The sequence below is a fragment of the Geotrypetes seraphini genome, chromosome 2, assembly GCF_902459505.1.
Source record: "Geotrypetes seraphini chromosome 2, aGeoSer1.1, whole genome shotgun sequence".
NCBI classification, from domain to species: domain Eukaryota; kingdom Metazoa; phylum Chordata; class Amphibia; order Gymnophiona; family Dermophiidae; genus Geotrypetes; species Geotrypetes seraphini.
The window spans coordinates 102,439,938-102,461,103 of record NC_047085.1 but is presented as its reverse complement, the minus strand read 5'-3'; the positions used below and the strand labels follow the sequence as shown (position 1 = coordinate 102,461,103).

The 21,166-nt window shown below is 41.7% G+C and overlaps 1 protein-coding gene across 3 annotated transcripts in view; it reads left to right on the top strand.

The window, feature by feature from the left end:
* Nucleotides 1–19,700, top strand: part of PREX2 (phosphatidylinositol-3,4,5-trisphosphate dependent Rac exchange factor 2) — a 628,296-nt gene extending 608,596 nt beyond the window's left edge. For all 3 annotated transcript variants that reach the window (XM_033933977.1, XM_033933976.1, XM_033933978.1), the window contains 2 exons: nt 13,217–13,284; nt 19,296–19,700. In XM_033933977.1, coding sequence (XP_033789868.1) covers nt 13,217–13,284; nt 19,296–19,341 — 114 coding nt within the window. In that variant the 3' untranslated portion in view covers nt 19,342–19,700. The remainder of the gene's footprint in view (nt 1–13,216; nt 13,285–19,295) is intronic.
* Nucleotides 19,701–21,166: the final 1,466 nt, after the last annotated feature.

The window sequence follows — 21,166 nt, the reverse complement described above, 5'->3', positions numbered from 1 at the left end:
AATTGCATGATTAAGGCGTTATGGCCCTTGCTGAATAAGTTGCGTAAGTATTCAAGGGTAGCTGCAATCACCGTCTCAGTGCTAAACAGAGGTCTGAAGCCAGACTGGGTTTCATGTAGTAGCGAGAACTGATCAAGGTAGTCCATCAATTGGGTGTGTACTAAGCCTTCCATTATTTTTACAAAGAGTGGAATGGATGCAACCGGTCTATAGTTAGTTACTGATGTTAGGGATTGTTTACGATTTTTTGGAATTGGGGTGATTATAATGTGACCGTTGTTCGTTAGGAATTTTCCGTTTTTCAGCATATTGGTCATATGACTCCACAGTGTTATTTTAAAGTCTAATGGGGCTGCTTTCATAATGTTGGGGGGACAGGGATCTAGGATGCAGTTTGATTTAGTATATTTATTATAGAGTTTTATGAAGTTATTCCATTCTAGATCCTGAAAGGAGTTCCAAAGCATATCCACTGGTATTTCATTATCATTTATGTTGGCTATTTGATGTTCATGTGTGTTGTTTGTTGGGCACTTGTTCCTTAGGTTCACAATTTTTGAGTCAAAGTGTTGTGCTAGATCGTCTGCTGATGGAAGTTTTGTGTCGTGCATGGAGTGATTGTGACATGTGGTATCAAATAAGTTTTTAACCAGGTTGAACAGTTCTTTAGTGTTGATTCCTATTGAACTCGTATTGGGTGTAAGTATTTTGGATGAGTAGAATGTTTTTCGTTTTTCTTTTATCAGTTGTTTGTAGTCCTTTATGTTTGATCTCCAGTGGTTCCGGTCTGGTATTTCTCCTGTTTTATTCCAGATCCTTTCTAGTCGTCTTGCTGATTGTTTCATTTTTAATAGTTCAGAATCAAACCATTTGTTGTATTTATTTGAGCGGTTTGTTCTGTTTCGTTTAGGGGCTATTTTATCTAGGATGGATGTGCTTGTTTTCGTCCACTGTTCCCAGAACTCATCCCCTTCATTTATCTCCTCGCGCGATTCGTAGTGTGCCCAGTATTCCTCTGGGTTGATGTGGCCCCTGGTGAGATGTTCTTTTTTTATCTTTGGGTGAGTTCTTTCTTTTGGTTAATTCCAGATTATGTTAAAGTAGTAGGTGAAATGATCGGACCAGATGTCGTGGTACCAGATACTGTCGGATAAAGAAATATTGGGATTTAGGATTTCTTTTGAGGACATAGCTACCAAGTCTAACTGATGGCCTTTTTCATGAGTTTGTGTGGGTGAAGGGAGATTGTAGTTGAGTGAGGATAGGAAGTTTTTAAGATCTTTTGTGTCAGGATTGTACCTTAGAGATATTAACCACTACGTCGTGGTCTGATGTTGAGATCTGGTTACAGGGCGATTGTTGTTGCCGCCAAACCTCCCCCTGTTTCTTCTTTGGCCTCTCCTTCTCTGCCCTCCTCGCCCTAAAAAATGCCTAGATTGTCCATCACTGGCTGATGATGAGTCAGAAGAAAGATGGAACCTAACTCCATGTTTACTTGAATCCTGATCATTCATGTCAACCGGTTTCATCCAGGTATAAACATACCCCTCTGAATAGTCCTTTTCATCTCGCTTAAATTTTTTAATCTTTTGGAGTTTAGATTCAGTACGGAATTTATCTGACTTAGATTCTAGTGCATTCAATTGAACTTCATAATCAGCACTGGATTGTAAATCCTGAATCTGTGATGTTAAAGTGGTCGAATCAGAGCTGATCTTAGACTGGGCAGTATGGATGAGTAATATCATTAGGTCCAAAGAGCAACGATTCAAAATTCTGTTGAGGTTGTGCTATGTGGATATAGATTTATTTAACAGCCTCCCTTGGTTCTATTTATTTTTTGTCAAATTATACCATACCATGTAGCTTCTTATATCCTGCAATTTTCAGCAAGGAATCATTGTGGCCTACAATAATATTGGGATCTTAGGTTCTAGACAGCGTATTGGATAAATATCAGTGAATTATAAGGAGAAGCTTTGGATCTGTTATTACAATTAGAAATTAGATTCTAGACAGTGTATAGGATAGAGATCAGTCATTATAAGGAGAAGAGATACATATTTAACATTCTCCTGAAGTTGTAATAGGAGAGGACATGATGTAAATATAGGGGTAGTCTATTCCATATTCTGGGTCTCAAAGATTCAAAGGTGGTCTCAAATAGTTTTGCTGTTGAACATGATGAGGGGAGGAGAAGGAGCGCTTAAGATGTTGCATCTTTCTTGCGATATAGAATGAACAGGGAAGGTTGATGTCTGATACTAGTCTGTCAGAGTTTTCACTGTAAATCGCTTTATAGTTCATGCAGATGATCTTGAAGAGAATCCTTTGTTTCATTGGTAGCCAGTGTAATTCTTCCAATAGTGGGCTAGCTCTCTCAAATTTGCCTAATCCAAAAATTAATCTGGCCAAAGTATTCTGGAGTAGTTGCAAGCTCTTGTGTTTGTTCTCAGTAATTGCAAACCACTCAAAACACAACAAATCGCAAACCACTCAAAACACAACAAATCGCAAACCACTCAAAACACAACAAATCGCAAACCACTCAAAATTTTCTCAGTAATGCCATAGTACAAGGAATTACAGTAGTCTAAATATGGAAGCAAGACAGCCTGTGCTACAATTCTAAAATTAGCTTGGCTTAAGAGGAAATACAGTGTTCCCCCGGTGGTTCGCAGTCGGCGGTTCGCGGTCCCGGTCATTCGCGGTATTTTCTGACCACGAACCGCCGACAAGGAGAGGGCAGCAAGAGAGAGCAGCCGGAGCGCTGCAAGTGCAGGAAATCACTCGTGGTACGCTCCGACTGCCTCTTCCTGCAGTAAGTCGGGCCTTATCCAATCAGGAGCTGCTTGTCAATTTCCTAGAAATTTGACAAACCATTTAAGGATAAATCCATATATGTCCAATTCATTCAATTTTAGAAGGAGTAGTAAGTGGTCTATCACATCAAATGCAGCAGAAATGTCAATCTGTAGCAACACAAATTGTCTACCCCTGCATAAATATGATTTTGTCTTTGACGTCAATTCAAGCAGTAATGATTCTGTACTGTACGATTCCCTGAAACCGTGCTATGAACTGAGGAATCCATCTGTCTGGTTTAAGCAGTCAGTTAGTTGTATATTGACACAGAATTGTAACAGTTTTCTAGGCCAAGGTATTCCTGTAAACAGCCTAAAATTTCCACTCTGGACAGGTCTAATCCCAGTGCCTTGGGTATGGGGGTCAGGGCGATGAAAAATATTGTTCTAGAGTACGTGCTACTACCCAAGCATTTGTTAACAGTTTGTTAGCCATCAGAGAAATCCCGGAAGCGCATGCTGTAGCATATTGGCTAGGCAAATGTCCAAACAGCAGAATTTTTTGAGAGTTTGCTCAGTAATTCTGAGATATCTCAGGAGGTAATTAATTCCAATTTCTGTCAGCTGATATTCCTTCTTCTTTACTGACATTTACAGGATCCATCTCAACACTATCGGCCAGGGAGTGTGTAAATGTCTCTGATTATTCTGATCTTTTCCTGAAAGTAGTTTGCTAGATGGGTCCAGAGAAGAGAGACAAAAATGGTTAAGGGACTGGGGGAATTGCTGTACAATGAGAGGCTAGAGAAACTGGGCCTCTTCTCCCTTGAAAAGAGGGAACATGATCGAAACATTCAAGATATTGACGAAAATTGACTTAGTAGAGAAAGAGAGATTGTTCACCCTCTCCAAGGTGAAGAGATCGAGAGGGCACTCATTACAGTTAGAAGGGAAAAGATTCTGTATAACCGTAAGGAAGTTCTTCTTCACCCAGAGAGTGGTAGAAATCTGGAACGCTCTTCCGGAGGCTGTTAAAGGGGAATGTACCCTTCAGGGATTCAAGACAAGGTTGGATAAGTTCCTACTGGAACAGGACATATGCAAGTAAGGCTAGACTCAAATAGGGCACTGGTCTTTGACTTAAGGGCCGCCGCGTGAGCGAACTGCTGAGCACGATGGTCCACTGGTCTGACCCAGCAGCGGCAAATTTTATGTTCTTATGTTCATCAGGTTTGTGTAACATGGTATTGGATATCTAATCTAATCTACTCGTTGTGTGTTGCACACTACCTGTGTAGGCTCAAGGTGATTTACAGAGAATAAAAAGGGAGAACATAGAGAACATTAGAACAGAGCAGGGTCTAGGAGATTTGTGGAAGAATTTAGCGGGGTAGCTATAGGAAAGGATCTGTCGTAATAGAATGGATATATTTGGTGATTCATGTAGAGTTCAGGTATCAAAAAGAAGGGACTTTAGTTTCTTCTGGAATATTTGGATATTACATCTTTGGTAGAGATCAAGGATGTGATAACCTTAAAAAGGCTCTTGGATGTGTTCCCTGAGTGGGCTATCAAGTTATCTTAATATGCTTTTTTTGCTTCTTTTGTGGCTAGTTTGTACTGTAGAAGAGCACTGTTATTTTATCTACACTGTACCATCACAGGAAGTCTTCTCAGCTTTCCTTTTATGTCATCCTCATTATTTGGACCTTCCATTTTAAAAGCATACTTTATCATCTTGGATAGCAGTCTATATCATTTTTTGTTATCAACAAATTAATTTAACTTCACCTGGGAAACGTAAAGCACATAGACACTGAGCACTGTCTACTTCTAAAACTCATCTCTGAGCCATTTTCTTTGTGGACATGTGCAAAGCTGCTACATGGTCCTCCCTGCATACTTTCACTAGGCAGTATTGTATAACAACACTTCCAGAGCTGACAGTTCTTTTGGATAATCTATTGTAGAAAATGTGCTCTCTTGACTTTTGTGCCTCCACCTAGATGATTCCAGGGGTTGCACTGCAGCTGTATGTATACTCTACCAACCCATGGCTAGGGAGTTGCCAAATGTGTCTGCATTATCCTGCAGCCACAGAGAAAACAAACATGTTTATCTGTAATAGGGGCTCTCTGTGGACATCAGGCTAATGCAGATATACCTTCCTTGCCACCTTCCCCTCTGAGATTAAAAAAAAACAAAACAAAACACCTGGTTTTCAAGCTACCTGCCTTTTACTGTCTATAGGTTCTACTTTACTTTTCCTTGCTAAAATACCTGTTTTATCTGAATCTCATGCTAGTTCCACATTGAACTGAGGAGACTGGGATATCACCAGAGTGGGAAAGAGCTCCAGCAACCTCATTGGCTGAACATTCTACAGTCAAGTTAGAGAGGCAATTCTGGTTGGGCAGTTGCTAATGACATCTGCGAACAGTGTAAATCTGCATGTTACTGCTGCTGTTCATATCAGTTTGTACAAACTGCTTTAAGCAAAGCTCATCTTCATTTTATTTATTATTTCAAAACAGTACAGATTTATTTATCTAGAATATAATGCAAGTAAGAGGATCAATTACCTTTTCCCTTATTAAAAACCAGCCACAGGGCTCCACTTTAAGAGAAACTATTAATGCAACTGAAAAAAAAATTACAAGTAAAAGAATGCAAAACAGCTTTGATAAAATAATGGTACCACTGATGAAAGCACTTATCTTAATGGATTTGCCACTAATGCACTGGTTGGCAGTGCCTAGTCTAAGAGATGTTTTAATCAATACAATGGGTTCAAATATTTTCTTGAATGTTATGGAATGAGATTAAGAATGCTTTTAAGAAGGTAGAAATTAGTGATGCCAATAAATTTAATTAAAATAAAATAGTCAGGTAAAAATATGCAGCTCAATTTTCAAAAGATTTATGTGTATATAGTAGCCTGTATATACATAATTCCTCTATCTGACAATTTTCAAAGCCCTATACAAATAGTGCTGGACAAAAGTTGCTCTAAGCAGCACCAGTGGCGTAGCAAGGGTGAGAGGTGCCTGGGCGGTACCGCCCCTACCCTGCTCTTGTCTATGCCCTCCCCCTGCTCATTCCCCATTCCTAACTGCTACACGCACGCCCTCGCTCCTTCCCCGATCCCTCCTGATTTGCTTGCCCCCCTTCCCTTGTACCTCTAGTTAAATTTGTTGTTCGCGGTGGTCAACAACATGCTCCTTGCGACCCCGTTAGCTCTCCCTCTGACGTTATTTCCTATGTCAGTGGGAGAGCTGAAGGAGTCGCGAAGAGCACATTCTTGACCACCGAGGTAAGGGGAAGGGAAGAGGGCGCACACATGGAGGGGAGGAATGGGAAGAGGAAGGGGCAGAGAGCAGGAGGGGTGCCGGGCCTCCACCAACATGGCGCCCAGGGCGGACTGCCCCCTCACCCCCCCCAAAATGGCACCTAAAGTTAGACTCCTAAATAAAAAAACTCTTGCGTGGTTTTGTAAAAGGGGGAGTTAAGTAAATTGGCTTCAATAATGAACTTTAACAAGCTCTTAATTGAAAAAAATAAAAATTTAATTGGGAGATAGGTGCCTATCTTCTTAGGTGTGATTCTACAAAAGATAAACATAGAAACATAGAAAAAAGCGGCAGAAAAGGGCTATAGCCCACCAAGTCTGCCCATTCCAAGTATCCCCCCCTGAGTTTACTCCCTTAAAGATCCCACGTGAGTATCCCATTTTCTCTTAAAATCCGTCACGCTGCTGGCCTTTATCACCTGGAGTGGGAGTCTGTTCCAATGATCCACAACTCTCTCGGTGAAGAAATACTTCCTGAAGTCGCCATGAAACTTCCCTCCCCTGATTTTCAGCGGATGCCCTCTGGTGGTCGAGGGTCCCATGAGCCGGAAGATATCATCTTCTGACTCGATGCGTCCCGTGATATACTTATACGTTTCAATCATATCTCCCCGTTCTCTTCTTTCCTCAAGTGAGTACAGCCGCAATTTCTTTAGTCTTTCTTCATATGTGAGATCCTTGAGCCCCAAGACCATCCTGGTGGCCGTTCGCTGTACCGACTCGATCCTCAGCACGTCCTTTCGGTAGTGTGGTCTCCAAAACTGAACGAAGTACTCTAAGTGAGGCCTCACCATGGCTCTGTACAACGGCATCATAACTTCAGGTCTCCTACTGATGAAACCTCTGCGGATACACTCCATCATTTGTCTTGCCCTGGAGGAAGCCTTCTCCACTTGATTGGCAACCTTCATGTCCTCGCTAATGATCACTCCTAGATCGCGTTCCGCTGTGGTCCTAACCAAGGTCTCACCATTTAGTACATAAGTTCTACGCGGGTTTCTCTTTCCCAGGTGCATTATCTTGCATTTTTTAGCATTGAAGCCTAGCTGCCAAGTAGTTGATCATTGTTCCAGCAGCAGTAGATCGTGTGTCATATTATCAGGTAATAAACTTCTGCCTACTATGTTGCAAAGTTTGGTGTCGTCGGCGAACAGTGATACCCTTCCTCTAAGTCCTTGCATCATATCTCTTATGAATAAGTTGAATAGAATCGGACCCAGGACCGAGCCCTGCGGCACTCCACTTATCACGTCCGATGCTTCGGATGGGGTACCATTCACCACCACCCTCTGATGTCTACCGCTCAGCCAATCCCCAACCCATGTAGTTAGAGTGTCTCCTAATCCTATCGATTTCAGCTTGTTCAGTAATCTTCGATGAGGGACGCTATCAAATGCTTTACTGAAGTCCAAATACACTACGTCCAGTGACTCTCCAGCGTCCAGTTGTTTAGTAACCCAGTCAAAAAAGCTAATCAGATTAGATTGGCAGGTTGGCAGGATCTACCCTGGGTGAACCCGTGTTGGTGTGGATCACGCGGTTTTTCTTCGTCTAGGATTGTGTCAATATTCTGTTTGATCAGTGTTTCCATGAGTTTACACACTATAGACGTGAGACTCACTGGTCTGTAGTTTGCTGTCTCTGTCCTGCAGCCCTTTTTGTGGAGTGGGATTACATTGGCGGTTTTCCAGTCCAAGGGGACCCTTCCTGTGCTTAGGGAAAGATTGAAAAGAACAGATAATGGTTCTGCCAGGACTTCCCTTAACTCCCTGAGCATTTTGGGATGTAGGTTATCTGGTCCCATGGCTTTGTTTACTTTGAGTCTTGATAGTTCTTCGTAGACGCTACTGGGCGTAAATTCAAAATCTTGAAACGCTTAATACAAAAGTAGGTGTGTTTAGGGGTGGAAAAAGACTTAGGCGCAATTCTCTAAAGGACTTAGGTGCCTAGAATGTAGGCCTTTAAAACCCTGGTTTACATTACAGGCGCCTAAGTTTTAAATTAGGCACCACTAAGCTCTATTATGTAATGGCCGCCTAAGTGTGATTGACATGCAATAGGAGCCTATTACAGAATCTGGCTCATGGGGGGCATTTCTATAAAGAGTGCTGAACGTTAGGTGCCAAAAGTCTGCCAACTAAGATAGCACTCTATAACAGCATCAGGGCACCCAGATTTGGTGACACTATGTTTTGCATGAGAATGTGTCTTAACTTGGCTAAGCTGACCAAATTCTGGGCTAGATAGTCAAGTTTGTGAAAGAAAATGCGGGGTGGGGGTAGGGGGCTCAGAGCCAGTGATGAATGTGTGGTAGATGAAAGATGACTGAGAGATAATTTTGTTCAGAGCATCCAATAATATTTTTTACAGGGGGAATATAGTGGGGTATTTTGGCGGGCTTTGCTTTTGTTTTGTGGAGCCTGGGAGGCAGGGTAGGAGTTTGGCCCTCCCTATGCTTCAGGTTGTTAGTGGTGCTATATGAGGATGGAGGTTGGAGATAGTCGCAGTGGTTTCCCAGCATTGAATCATTTGGGTTCTGAGCTCCTAATTTACTGTGGATAAAAGGGAGGGTTGGGTTCATGTTCAGTACCTTCATGAATCCAGGGATCTAGCAAAATGTGGCACTACTGTAGAGCTCGCCTTGGGGTGGGGGCAGGGTTGATCCGTGTTGGAGACTATTGTGATGTGGTTAGCTCAGTGCCATCTACCTGGTACAGTTGTGACATGGAAAATGGTAAATAGCTGTAAGGTGTTGGACATGGGGGAATGGTATGATATTTATATGTTCAAAAGTGTTCAATAAAAGCTGTAGCCGGTTATTGCCTGGTTGTTGTGTTTATTGAACTGTAACTTCAGAATTTGGAGTGCACAGTGGTGTAGTAAGGGAGGGGGGGAGCGATCTGCCCCCGATGCTGTCTTGGTGGGGGTATCAGCAACCATCCTCTTCTCTGCCCCCACCCCACCCGTTCCTTCCCGACCCCCCCACCCTGGCCGTGTGCATGCACTCCTTTCCTTCCTGCCCAATCAGAGCAAGCAGCAGGGGCGGGGCTAGGGCGTAATTAGGGGCAGGGCTGGGGTGTAACAGGGTTCGGATTGGTGGGCCTGGGGATGGGTCTAGAGGTCCAGGTTTTATAAATGTAAAATCTGGCAACCCTACCAATAGGTGCCTTGAAACTGAGTTAAAAATGGTGTTTTAATGTCATTTTTAACTGAGGGCTCCTTTTACAAAGGTGTATTAGGGCCTTAACACGCAGAATAGTGCGCGCTAAATTGCCACACGCGCTAGCTGCTACCGCCTCTTTTTAAGCAGGTGGTAATTTTTCAGCTAGCGCGTGCTAATCTTATGTATGCTCTAAAAACGCTAGCACACCTAAGTAAAAGGAGCCCTGAGTTTGGATGCCTACTAATGCCTAAAAAATCAGCGCTGGTTAAAGAGTCTGAGCCTAAGTGGCCACTTTAGACCTATTAAAAAGCAGTCCTAAGTAAACTGTATAGGCTGTCTGTGTCAATGTATGACTACTTTTTGGCTGTCAGCATCATGTATCTATATCCAGCACCGGTATTATTTTTAACCACCACTGAATATTGACCCAATTGCATAGGCATAGATGGCTTACTTTGTTTGGGGAGAGGGGTAAAGGATAAAGAGCTCTGATTAGAGGAGGAGGACAAATTTTCTCCCCTCCCCTCAGATTGCCATTAATTAATTTTCTCCCTTCCCATCCCAACATGCATGCACTTTTTGCATACGTATACACACACACACTCTTCAGCCCCTATCTGTTTTCCTCCCCCTGCCAGCCTCAACCTTCTCACATGCTCAGTAGTAGATACAGCAGGGTGATACATAACATTTTCAACCTTTATATATCTTTATTTTTTTTCCCCCTTTTTCTGCATTTTCTCTCCCCTTTGATTTCTACAGTCTTTTTTCTTCCGTCACATATTTTATTCTTTAAGAATTTCATTTAATTTTTTCACTCTTCTGTCTTCTTTCTTTTATTTTTATTATAGGTTTCATTTCTTTCGTTATCATCTTTATCCCACCTATGCTCGCATTTGCTTTTCCCCTCCAGCTCATATCCCTCACTTCACATCTTCACACACATATTCTTCCTCACCACCTCTCAATAATTCCCTTCTCCTTCAGCTGATTCCCTCATCTCTTCCTCCACTCCTCCATCCTCATTTCTCTCTTCCATAGCATTCCTCCTCCTTATTAACCAGTTCAGGCCTTCCCACTCATCTCTATTCCCCCACCTTTCTTTCAGCAAATCTTTCTCACTCTCCTTTAAAAAAAAAAAAAAAAATTGTTTATTTGTTCCATTTCTTTCTTAACTCTCTTCTTCTTACATCCTCCCCCTCCTTTCTCCTGCTAGGTCATACAAACACACACCGTCTCTCCCCCCTTCATCTACCCCTGCCTCTCAACCCCTCACCATCCTCATTCCTTTCCTGTTGCCCATCCCCACTCTACCTCCCAACCCTTTCTAATATCTTACCCCCTTATCCAGTCTCTCAATCCACTTTGTAGCAGTAGTGTGGTCAGCCATCCAATTTTGGGTTGACCTGAGACCAAAGTGGTCAGGCATATCTCTCTCATTCCCTCCCCAGCCCATGCAGCATCTCTCTTTCCCTCCCTTCCCAACACCCTAGTCCTTGCAGCATTTCTGTTCTCTTTAGGTCACTGGCAGCAGTTCCTACATGCTGCTGGTGGCTGACTCAGAAGCCTTCCGATGCAAAATGGAAACGCATCAGAGGAAAGGCTTCTGGGTCAACTATGTATGAACTGCAGCTGGTAGCCAGGCTAGACCCGCTCTGTGACTGTGTCCCTTTGGAATTCCAGTTCCACCATCTTTCACTTCCTTCAGAGACTTGTCCCTTCATCTTACACCAGACATGGGCAGCCGGAATCCAATCGGGTTTTCAGGATTTCCCCAATTAATATGCATTGAAAGCAGTGAATGCAAATAGATCTCATGCATAGTCAATGGGGAAATCCTGAAAACCCAATTGGAAACCGGCCCTCAAGGACCGGAGTTACCCACGTCTGTCTCACACCCTCTCCATAGCCCATTAACTCCTTCCCAGCATCCTTTGTCTCTAACATCTTCCACATATCCTACTTCTTCCTTCAGTATTCATTTACCCTGCCTTTCTTACTTACCCCCAGCATCCATTCCTCTACCGCTCTATCTCTATCTTCTGCTGAATATGTCCTTCCTCCCTGATATACAGCATTTCTCTTTTCCCACTCCAAAACTAGCATCTCTCTTCTCCTACCCAAAAATTAGCATGAACCAGCATCTCTCCCTCTCTCTCCTTTCTCCCTGTTGAGCATCAGCCCTTCTTGGCCCTCCCTCTCATCATCCACACCCTCCCCTCAAATATCTCCCTTGTCCTGTAGCTCCTTCTTGTTGTCATGACTGTCAACACGAAAAAGAAATGAAAAAAGCAACCAGCACAGAGCCTAGTTCTCAAGCACTCTACAAGTTTGTGCCAGTGCTGTGCCCATGGCAGCAGAAAAAAAAAAATAATAATAATAATAACTTTATTTTTCTATACCGCCACAATCTTGCGACTTCTAGGCGGTTTACATTCAAGAGAGCTGGACATTCAGCGATTTACAATATGCAGATATTTAGAGGAAATACAGAGTACATCAACTTTAAGAATGCGAAAGTATAAAGTGTACAGTACGCTAAGACATTTTCAAGAGGACCTGTTAGGAAAAGGTCGCGAATTACAAAAAATACATCGAAAAATTACAATATACAGTTTAGGAATTTTCAGAGGGGCATATTAGAAGATATGTCCCGGATTGCAAAATACGGTTTGTTTAGGGTGTCAAAAGGAGCAGGACCAGCACACCCTTGCATGGTGTTTGAGAACTAGGATTCATGCCAATTCTTTTCTTTTCCTTTTTTGGGGGGGATTAGGGGTGCTGACATTTTTGGCAACAGGAAGCAAGATGAAGTAAGGTTTGAGTAAAAGGTGGGGGGCAAGAAGAAATTATGTTGGGCAGGGGGAGGGGGAAGGAAGAGGGAGAGATGCTGGACCACATGGGGAAAGGAAGAGGGAAGGAGGCACTCTGTCCTACAATGTTTGGTGGAGGAAGGGGTGTCCATCTGTCTATTAGCTGAAGATTTTTGAAGGAAGGAAGTTTTTTTGACACAGCTAAGGTTTCTGTCTAAGACAAATCCTGAGTCAGGGTTTTCAGTATCCTTTAAACACTGACACTTATGGCATCATCTTTTCCACTTTTTTTCATGCAGATGCATTATTGAGGGCTAGAGAATGTATAACTGACAGAAAATATGGCTAGCTAAAGGATTAGCAAAAAAGACAGGGCTATTCTACTCCTTGTAAAGCAGTGTATAGTCCATGGTAACAGCTAGCATTCCCTTTCCTTCAGCAAGTACAGGTTCAATTCCTTAAGTTTCTCTATGGAGTACTTGTGTTGCTTAACCTGTACCATTTAAATGGTCTTTTTCAGAAACTGTTTCCATTCTTTCAGTGTTAAAAGATGTGCTTCTAAAACTGAACACAGAATTCAATACAAGTTCTTGCTTGTGACAAAGAAAGGGAAATTTATCTCCTCTTTCTAACACTTTATTATACTTGAGTGGTTACCGCTTTCAGGTTATCTAGCCCAATTATTCATATTTAGAAGCTACCAGCTTTTATCTTCCTAATAGTGTGTGTGAGCCATGTGGAAATGCCCATTTGACCAATAGATGTTTTTTGAACTGCAGAAAAGAATTGTTTAGACCTCATTGATCGAAGTCTGAATCTTGACAATTAAACTTGAGATTCTTTATTAAGGTAATATAATATTCCCCTGAAGCAGGCACAAGCCAAATGTGGCATGTTAGGCAGGTGACCTTTGTACCAGGAAATGAGCTAAATATTATTAAAGACCTTTTACCACACTACTTGGTTTTCTTGATTGTTTCCAATTCTATCTTCTGACTGAATCAGGCGTCTAGACATAAATATAGAACTGTCAATTAAATGTGGTACTTGGTTTATATTCAGTACAACATTTTCCATTACATTATAGGGAGCAAGAGTGCAAAACACTGCCAAGAATCTAGGAGTAAGAGACCGAACGCCACAGTCAGCACCAAGGTAAATATGTTACAAGTTGCTTTGTAAAGATAGTGTAAGGTTTGTGAAAATACTGTAAACCAAATATATATTTTTTTATATATATTTTTATTAAGGATTTAAAGTTGGCTACAACCTATTAAAAAAAATAAACATAAAAAATAACTCAGGCCACATTGGGCCCAGGCCTGAAATTTGCTCATTTTTTTAGCACTCACTTTATATGTAGAATGATATCCCTTCACACCAAGGTTTGAAGACTCACTTTTTCCAATGGAGTTTTGAATAATACATATAATTAGGTTCATAGACAACGGCGCGAAAGACAAAAGCGCGCGCTGACAATTGAGCGCAGCGCGCACCGCTCTAAATTACAGTTTTTAGGTGCTCCGACAGGGGTTTTTGTTGGGGAACCCCCCCCAGTTTACTTAATAGACATCGCGCCGGTGTTATGGGGAGTTTGGGGGGTTGTAACCCTCCACATTTTACTGTAAACTGAACTTTTTCCCTAAAAACAGGGAAAAAGTGAAGTTTTCAGTAAAATGTGGGGGGTTTACAAGTTTCCCTCTAAGCTGAGCAGGTGTCCTCCAGCTGCATTGCTACCACTAGGGGGTGGAATATTTTCAGTCGCTAAGGACAGGTATGTTCCCTGGAGTCCTGCAGAACTTGCCTGTCCCTCACAATTGAAAAATGTGACAGTAAAACAGCACCCTCTATTGGTGAGACTGTGGGTGGAGGACTCCTGCTCAGCTTAGAGGGAACAGTGGTTACAACCCCCCACAATGTGGCGCGATGTCTATTAAGTAAAGTGGGGGGGTTCCCCCCATGCCCCCCCGTCGGAGCACTAAAAACAGTAATTTAGAGCGGTACGGCGGCACGCGCTACGCTCAATTGTCTTGGCGCGCCTTTGTCCCGGCGCGCTTTTGACCTGACACCTATAATTATGGTCCTCTTTAGCCATGGTCTAGTAGGATGGACTGTACCTATGGACTGGCAAAACATCAGCTGCAATTGGAAACGTTTCTTCTTCTTTTAAGTATGTGTATGACTGAAGCTGTCCTGTTTTGTATTGTAGAGTTTTCCCCCCCCCCCCTTCTTTGATTAGTTGTTCACTGCTTTAACCTGTGTATCCAGTAAAGGTGGTTAAGTAAATATTAATAAACCTTTGGGGATAATTCTATAACTGGGCATCTCCAGTTATGCGCTGATGCCATGTGCTGAGCACCAGTTCTATAAAAGCATCTATATGCCCAGAAAAAATAGGACCCCCAAACGCATGTCCAGATAATCCCAAAATGTCCTACTGCAACAGAAAATTCTGCCTGAAATTTGGGACACTTCCGAGTACTTTATTCTTCAACAGGATGACGCGCCAGCACATCAAGCTTGCAAAACAATTGAGCTCTTAATTAATGAAACCCCAGAATTCATTGAGCCAACAGCTCAGTGATGTTGAAGACTTTGTGAAAGTGTCAGGGTCGAGGGAGAACACTTTGAACACAAATTATGAATTGACTTAGAAAAAGCGCATTGTAGTAATATATTTTCAAAGGTTATGCTAAATATTTAAACAATTGCACAGTATTTTGAAACTATGTAAGAGGTCCTGTTTTTCCCTGATCACTGTATAGAACACTAGCATAAGTCAGCATAAACCAGCCTACATTTAGGCATGCCCACTTAGACTAGGTCTATGTTTAGCATTAATGTGCACACCTAAATGTGGCACTTTAGTATTTTGTAGCATAAATGAATATGTAGGAACTCTGCCTATGTAGCAGCCATGTTCATCCCTAATGAACTTCTGCTTGCATTTATACGCTAGGGAAATTGTGAGTATACATTAGAGAATACTTTTGAGCTCTCTGCTGACACTTAAGCACACGAGTGCGCATTCACCAGCATAAGGGCTAGTATTCTATAAATTTAAGCATGCATATTTGGGAAAATTCTATAAAGTCTGACTGAAGATAGACACCTGTATTGGCATGCCTAGCTGAAGTAGGCACCTAAATTGTTTAATAGACTTAATTGGTGCTAATTGACAATTAACACTTTGTAATTGACACAATTGCATTTAATTGGATGTTAGGTGCCTACTTTGGTAGTTGCTTAAGGTAGGCACTAGAGAATGACACGGTGACAAAATTCATCACCGTTCTCGTCCCCGCGGATAACCGCGGGAAACCATCTTCATGCCATTCTTTAAGGAGAGAGGGCAGAATCAGAGTATAATTGGGCATAACCACTGACCCGCAAGCTTTGCTTTGAAGAATGCTGGTGTAGAAGGACCGAAGTTGAAATAGACACTAGAAAATGACATGGGATTATTTCCCGCGGTTATCCTCGGGGATGGGGACAGTGATGAATTTTGTCACCGTGTCATTCTCTAGTAGGCACCTAGTCCAAGGTACCTACCACAAAGTAATCATGGTTAGGGGGTAGGTTGTGGGCATGTTTTGTATATAGGCACCTGTTTTGAACTTAGGCAACTAACTTAAATGCAGTTATTTAGGCCAAGAAAACCATGGCATAAATATGGTGTGCAATGCCTAGCAATGCCTAAGGCCAGTTAGTCGGTGCTAAGCTAAAGTGTGCCTAACTTTTATAGAATTGTGCTTAATACTGCACTAGTCGGCCCTATATATAGAATCGGGCTCATTGTGCTTATAGGTTGTTACTATCCATTCCGTCATGTCCGACCCTTAGCTACTCTGTAGGCCAGTCCTCACCATGCTTCCGTTTTCCACAGCTTCTTTCAATTGTTTGATGTTCATTTCTGTGGCATTCTTGATGGTATCCAGCCAACGGGTCTTTGGTCTCCCCTGCTTCCTTTTACCACTGACCATTCTGAGTAGCACCTCCTTTTCTAGTGAATTCATCCTCACCCTGCTATAAAAGGAAGGGAATTATAACATTCTTAAGCTTGCTTACCATCCCTTTTATAATATTTCCTAGCATCTTCTTTGCTTTGTAGGCCGACTCGGTACATTGGGTGGAAGGTTTCAGCATATTATCTACAATGACACCCAGATCTTTTTCTTGGGCACTGACCCCCAAGGTGGACCTTAGAATCTGGTAACTATGATTTGGGTTATTCTTCCCAATTTACATCACTTTGCATTTGTCTACATTAAATTTCATCTGCCATTTGGACGCCCAGTCTTCCAATTTCCTAAGGTCTGTCTGCAATTTTCACAGTCTGCATACGTTTTAACAACTTTGAACAGTTGTGTCATCTTCAAATTTAATCACCTCACTCATAATTCCAGTTTCCATATTATTTATAAATAAGTTAAATAGCACAGGTCCCAGTACAGATCCCTGCGGCACTCCACTATTTACTCTGCTCCATTGAGAAAAAATTTGAAATGGTTAAAGCTACAACCTCAGCACCTTGGGGATGTGGATTCAAACCCACGCTGCTCCCTGTGACCCTGGACAAGTCACTTAATCAACCCCATTGCCCCAGGTACATTAGATAGATTGTGAGCCCACTGAATAAATTCATGTAAACTGTTCTGAGCTCTCCTGGGAGAACGGTATAGAAAAATGAATAAATAAATAAACTCTACCATCTGTTTTCTGTCCAATAACCAATTCCTAATTCACAACAGAACAATGCCTCTGATCCCATGGCTCTTTAATTTTATCGAGGCTCTCATGAGGAACTTTGTCAAAAGCTTTCTAGATATACTACATCAATCGGCTCACTTTTATCTATATGTTTATTTACACCTTCAAAGAAATCAAGCAAATTGGTGAGGCAAGATCTCCCATTAAATCATGTTTGTCTACGTGTTCCACAATTTTATTTCACAAAGAACGGAGAGAAAATCAATAATCTTCTGTGATAATGACGTAACACGTGTTAACAATAATCACAGCTCCAATTATATATAAAAATTACAATAAATAATTATGTGAAAAACTCAGACCCTGAACCCGTGAACTGGTGATAACACCAACTGAGGTTCAATGGGGGACTATCATCGTTTCCACTGTCCCCTAATACCATCCATACTAAAAATATAAATAAAGAAAAAAAACTTATCTGATTCGGATGGTAATATGCTGGCGTAGAACCCCAGTGGCGTTAAAAGTGACTCGTGCTGATAAAAACAATTTCTATGTTGATAGTTGTTTAATTCACTCTAATGACCCTGTCCCCCTGACTCGAGTTTCAAGTCTTCTTCAGGGAAGGACACTAATAATCCAAAACATAAAAAATAACAATTAGAAAAATCATAAATCCATATAACATGTCGCAAGGGTCCCAGGGATATGTATATCCCATTCAATTCTTACTAATCTTAATCTTAAAACTATTTTTCATAATTGTTTCCACTATTTTGCCCAGCACTGAAGCCAGACTTCCCAGTCTGTAATTTTACAGATCAACCCTGGAACTCTTTTTAAAAATCAGCATAACATTGGCCACCCTCCAATCTTCAGGTATTACAGACATTTTTAGTGACAGGTTACAGATCAGCAATTTCATGTTCGAGTTCTTTCAGTGTCCTGGGATGTTTACCATCCAGTCTAGGTGATTTATTACTCTTTAACTTGTCAATTTAGCTTACTATAGTATGTCTTCCAGGTTTACTGAGATTTCTTTCAGTTCCTCTGCATCATGCCCCTGAAAACCATTTCCAGTTCAGGTAGATCTCTTACATCTTTTTCCATAAAGACTGGAGCAAAGAATTAATTCAGTCTTTCTGCTATGGCTTATCTTTCCCGAGTGCCCCTTTTGCTCCTTGATCATCCAATGGTCAATATGTGTTTTGTTTTATACCTGTCACATAATCATAAAAGGGTAGTCCAGGGATGTTACTTGGCAGAGAATAATATTGTTTTAGGGCATTAGAATGATCATTTATGTTCTGTAATTAGTAGTATATGCTACAGAATAATTAATAGATATATAGAATAGATATAGAGAAAATTAGAATAATGAAGGTAGATAAAGACTATATGGCCTATGTGGTCTACACATTCCTGCCATCTTCTCTTCATTTCACTCCATGAGAGATCTTATGTACTTGTTTCAAATTCAGATGCAGTTTTCATCTCTACCACTTCACCAAATTCAACACCCTTTCTGTGAAGGATGTTTGAAAAGCTGTTTGCTGTTGAATGCTATCAGTTTTTGGTGGATTTTAAAGTGCAAATGGGGTTTGTCACAGAGCTCTAGGAGCAACTGTTTGTTTTCAAACCACACTTCAGCAGGCACAAGTCGCACAACCCTGATTCCAGGGTTTGTTTTTGTAGGCTCAGCTCCATAAAAACAAACTCCAGCAGAAACCTGAAGACAGATGAAACCCGTTTCCTGGAGGGTACAATCAATTATAGGTTAAAGGGGGTAGGGAGCAGTGGTATAATAAGGGAAGTTGACATCAGCTCCCTTTTAGCTCCCTAGAGCCTCACCAGCCCCTTACCCATTGCTGCCCCCAGACCAACGATGCAGCAGTGATGGTCATCATGAGAAGGCAGCGAGACCTCTCAGCTGCACGCTGATGACTCCGCCTTTCACAGAAACAGGAAGTCTGTGTCTTAGGGTAGGCAGGACACTGACAAGTTATCAGTGCACAGGTGACGGGGATGTTTCACGTTGAGACCGAATGCAGACTACAGCAGCAGTTGAAGTTGGAGGGAAAGAATATAGCAGTCGTCATTAAAAATTGCCCTTATGATGATGATTTTTTTTTTGTTCTGGGGAACTCGGGAAATGGGGCAGAAAGCAGCAATGTGCCAGCTGAAGTCACCATTGCCAGCGCTCCTGCTAAGACAGCATCAAAGGCATTCCTCTACCGCCCCCCCTTCCTACATTATTGGGGGAGCCAGGTTACACTAATGTCATTAATAAATAACTAAATTGTGGAATCATATTTTAGAATAATCATAGTGAAATGGACTGTTTTTATATATGATTTCAAGAACTTCTATTTTTATGATTTCTATATGCTCTCTAGCAGTTTTATTAAAAACATACTCAGTAGCACTAATATAATCTTTCTATTTGTTTCTGGTAGATTGTACAAGCTGTGCCAGCCACCACCACCTGATGGAGATGCATAACATCTGTCTAAGAAGAAACAACCCAACAGTTTTACAACAGTATATTATCAGACCCAAATATCTGATGCTGCTTGTAGCCTAAACCTGGAATGTTGACTAAGTAATCTTCCTTTACACAAATTAAAATGAGGCCTAATACTGTGTTATCTTGTGAGAAGACTGCTGGACTGCACATAACAGGCTTCGTCCAGGACACATCAGTATTGTAGGCATGTAGCAAATGTTACCTGGAATTTCTACACTGGAAATCAGATTGTATTTGACAGAAACATGGATGCATCCCATTAATTTTACTTTTGCTAATTAAAAAAGCAGGTCTTGATATATTGTATATATATTAAACTGTCAATTAATGTGTACTGTGTATTTGTTGTATATATCTATATCTATATATAAACCATGTAAATGTGTTCCTATGCATGTTAGTCTGTGGCATTTAAAGACAATGGGGTTCATTTTCAAAGCACTTAGACACACAAAGTACCACAGGTTTGAAAATGAGCCTCAATATCTCTACCGAGTTTGGATGTCCAACTGGTATTCCACAAGGTTCTTCCTTGTTGGCTATTTTGTTTTAAACATCTTTTTATTACCTATTTGTAGAGTACTGAATAGCCTTGGGCTTAATTTTTGGATCTATGTAGATCAGGGGTCTCAAAGTCCCTCCTTGAGAGCCGCAATCCAGTCAGGTTTTCAGGATTTCCCCAATGAATATGCATGAGATCTATGTGCATGCACTGCTTTCAATGCATATTCATTGGGGAAATCCTGAAAACCCGACTGGATTGCGGCCCTCAAGGAGGGACTTTGAGATATCTGATGTAGATGATATCCAGTTTCTCATGAAAATTGACAAGACTATTGAAGATGTCTTTAGCACTTTACGTACATATTTGTGTATAATTGATTGGTGGTTGAAGGGTAATCAGTTAAAAATGAATATTGCAAAAACTCAGATTTTGTTTTTGGCCGATTATTTGTCTCCTGCCATTCCTTGTTCTTTGATAATGGATGATGTTGAAACCCCTGTGGTTGAGGCGAAATCTTGGAGTACTGCTTGTTTCCAGTTTCTCACTGAAATGTCAGGTTTCTAAGATAGTCCAGAAAACAGGAGAAACTGCCTAGGAAGTGATATCGGAGGAAGAGCCGACGCTGCCGCAAGCAGCAGGTTGGAGTTGCTGCTTGCGCTGGAAATGTTAAAGAGGTACGGGGGAACGGAAGGGGCGTGCCGAGTGCTGCAGTAAGGAGTGAATGGGGGGGGCAGAGAAGAGGATGGGGGATGGGCGCCTCTCACCCAAGCTACGCCACTGCTAGCGATTGATTAACAACTGCACCAAATAGCACCATTTGATGCTGTTTATGGAATCAGAGCCTTACGGCCTCTTTTACAAAGCCGCGCTGCAACAGCCTCGAAGCCCTTTAAATCTCTATGGGCTTCGGGGCCGTTAGCGCAGTGCAGCCACTTAGCACGGCTTTGTAAAAGAGGCCATTAGTGTGTTATGATTAGTGCATGCTAACTGGATAATGTAGGGTTAACAGGGGAGTAATAGGAGATAAGTGCTCCTACATTAATATTTTGCAGGTATTGCATGGTAATGGCATTAGTGCACAACCTGCAAACTTAAAAAAAAAAATTAAATAAATAAATGGACTACAAAGCACTGCGTTAAATCTAGGCTTAGGCCCTATTTTACGAAGCCGTTTAGCGTGGGCCGCTGCAGTAACGGTCCCAAAGCCCATAGAGATTTAAAGGGCTTCGGGGCTATTGCCGCGCGGCATCTGCTAGTGCGGTTTTGTAAAACAGGCCCTTAGTGTGTGAGAAAGT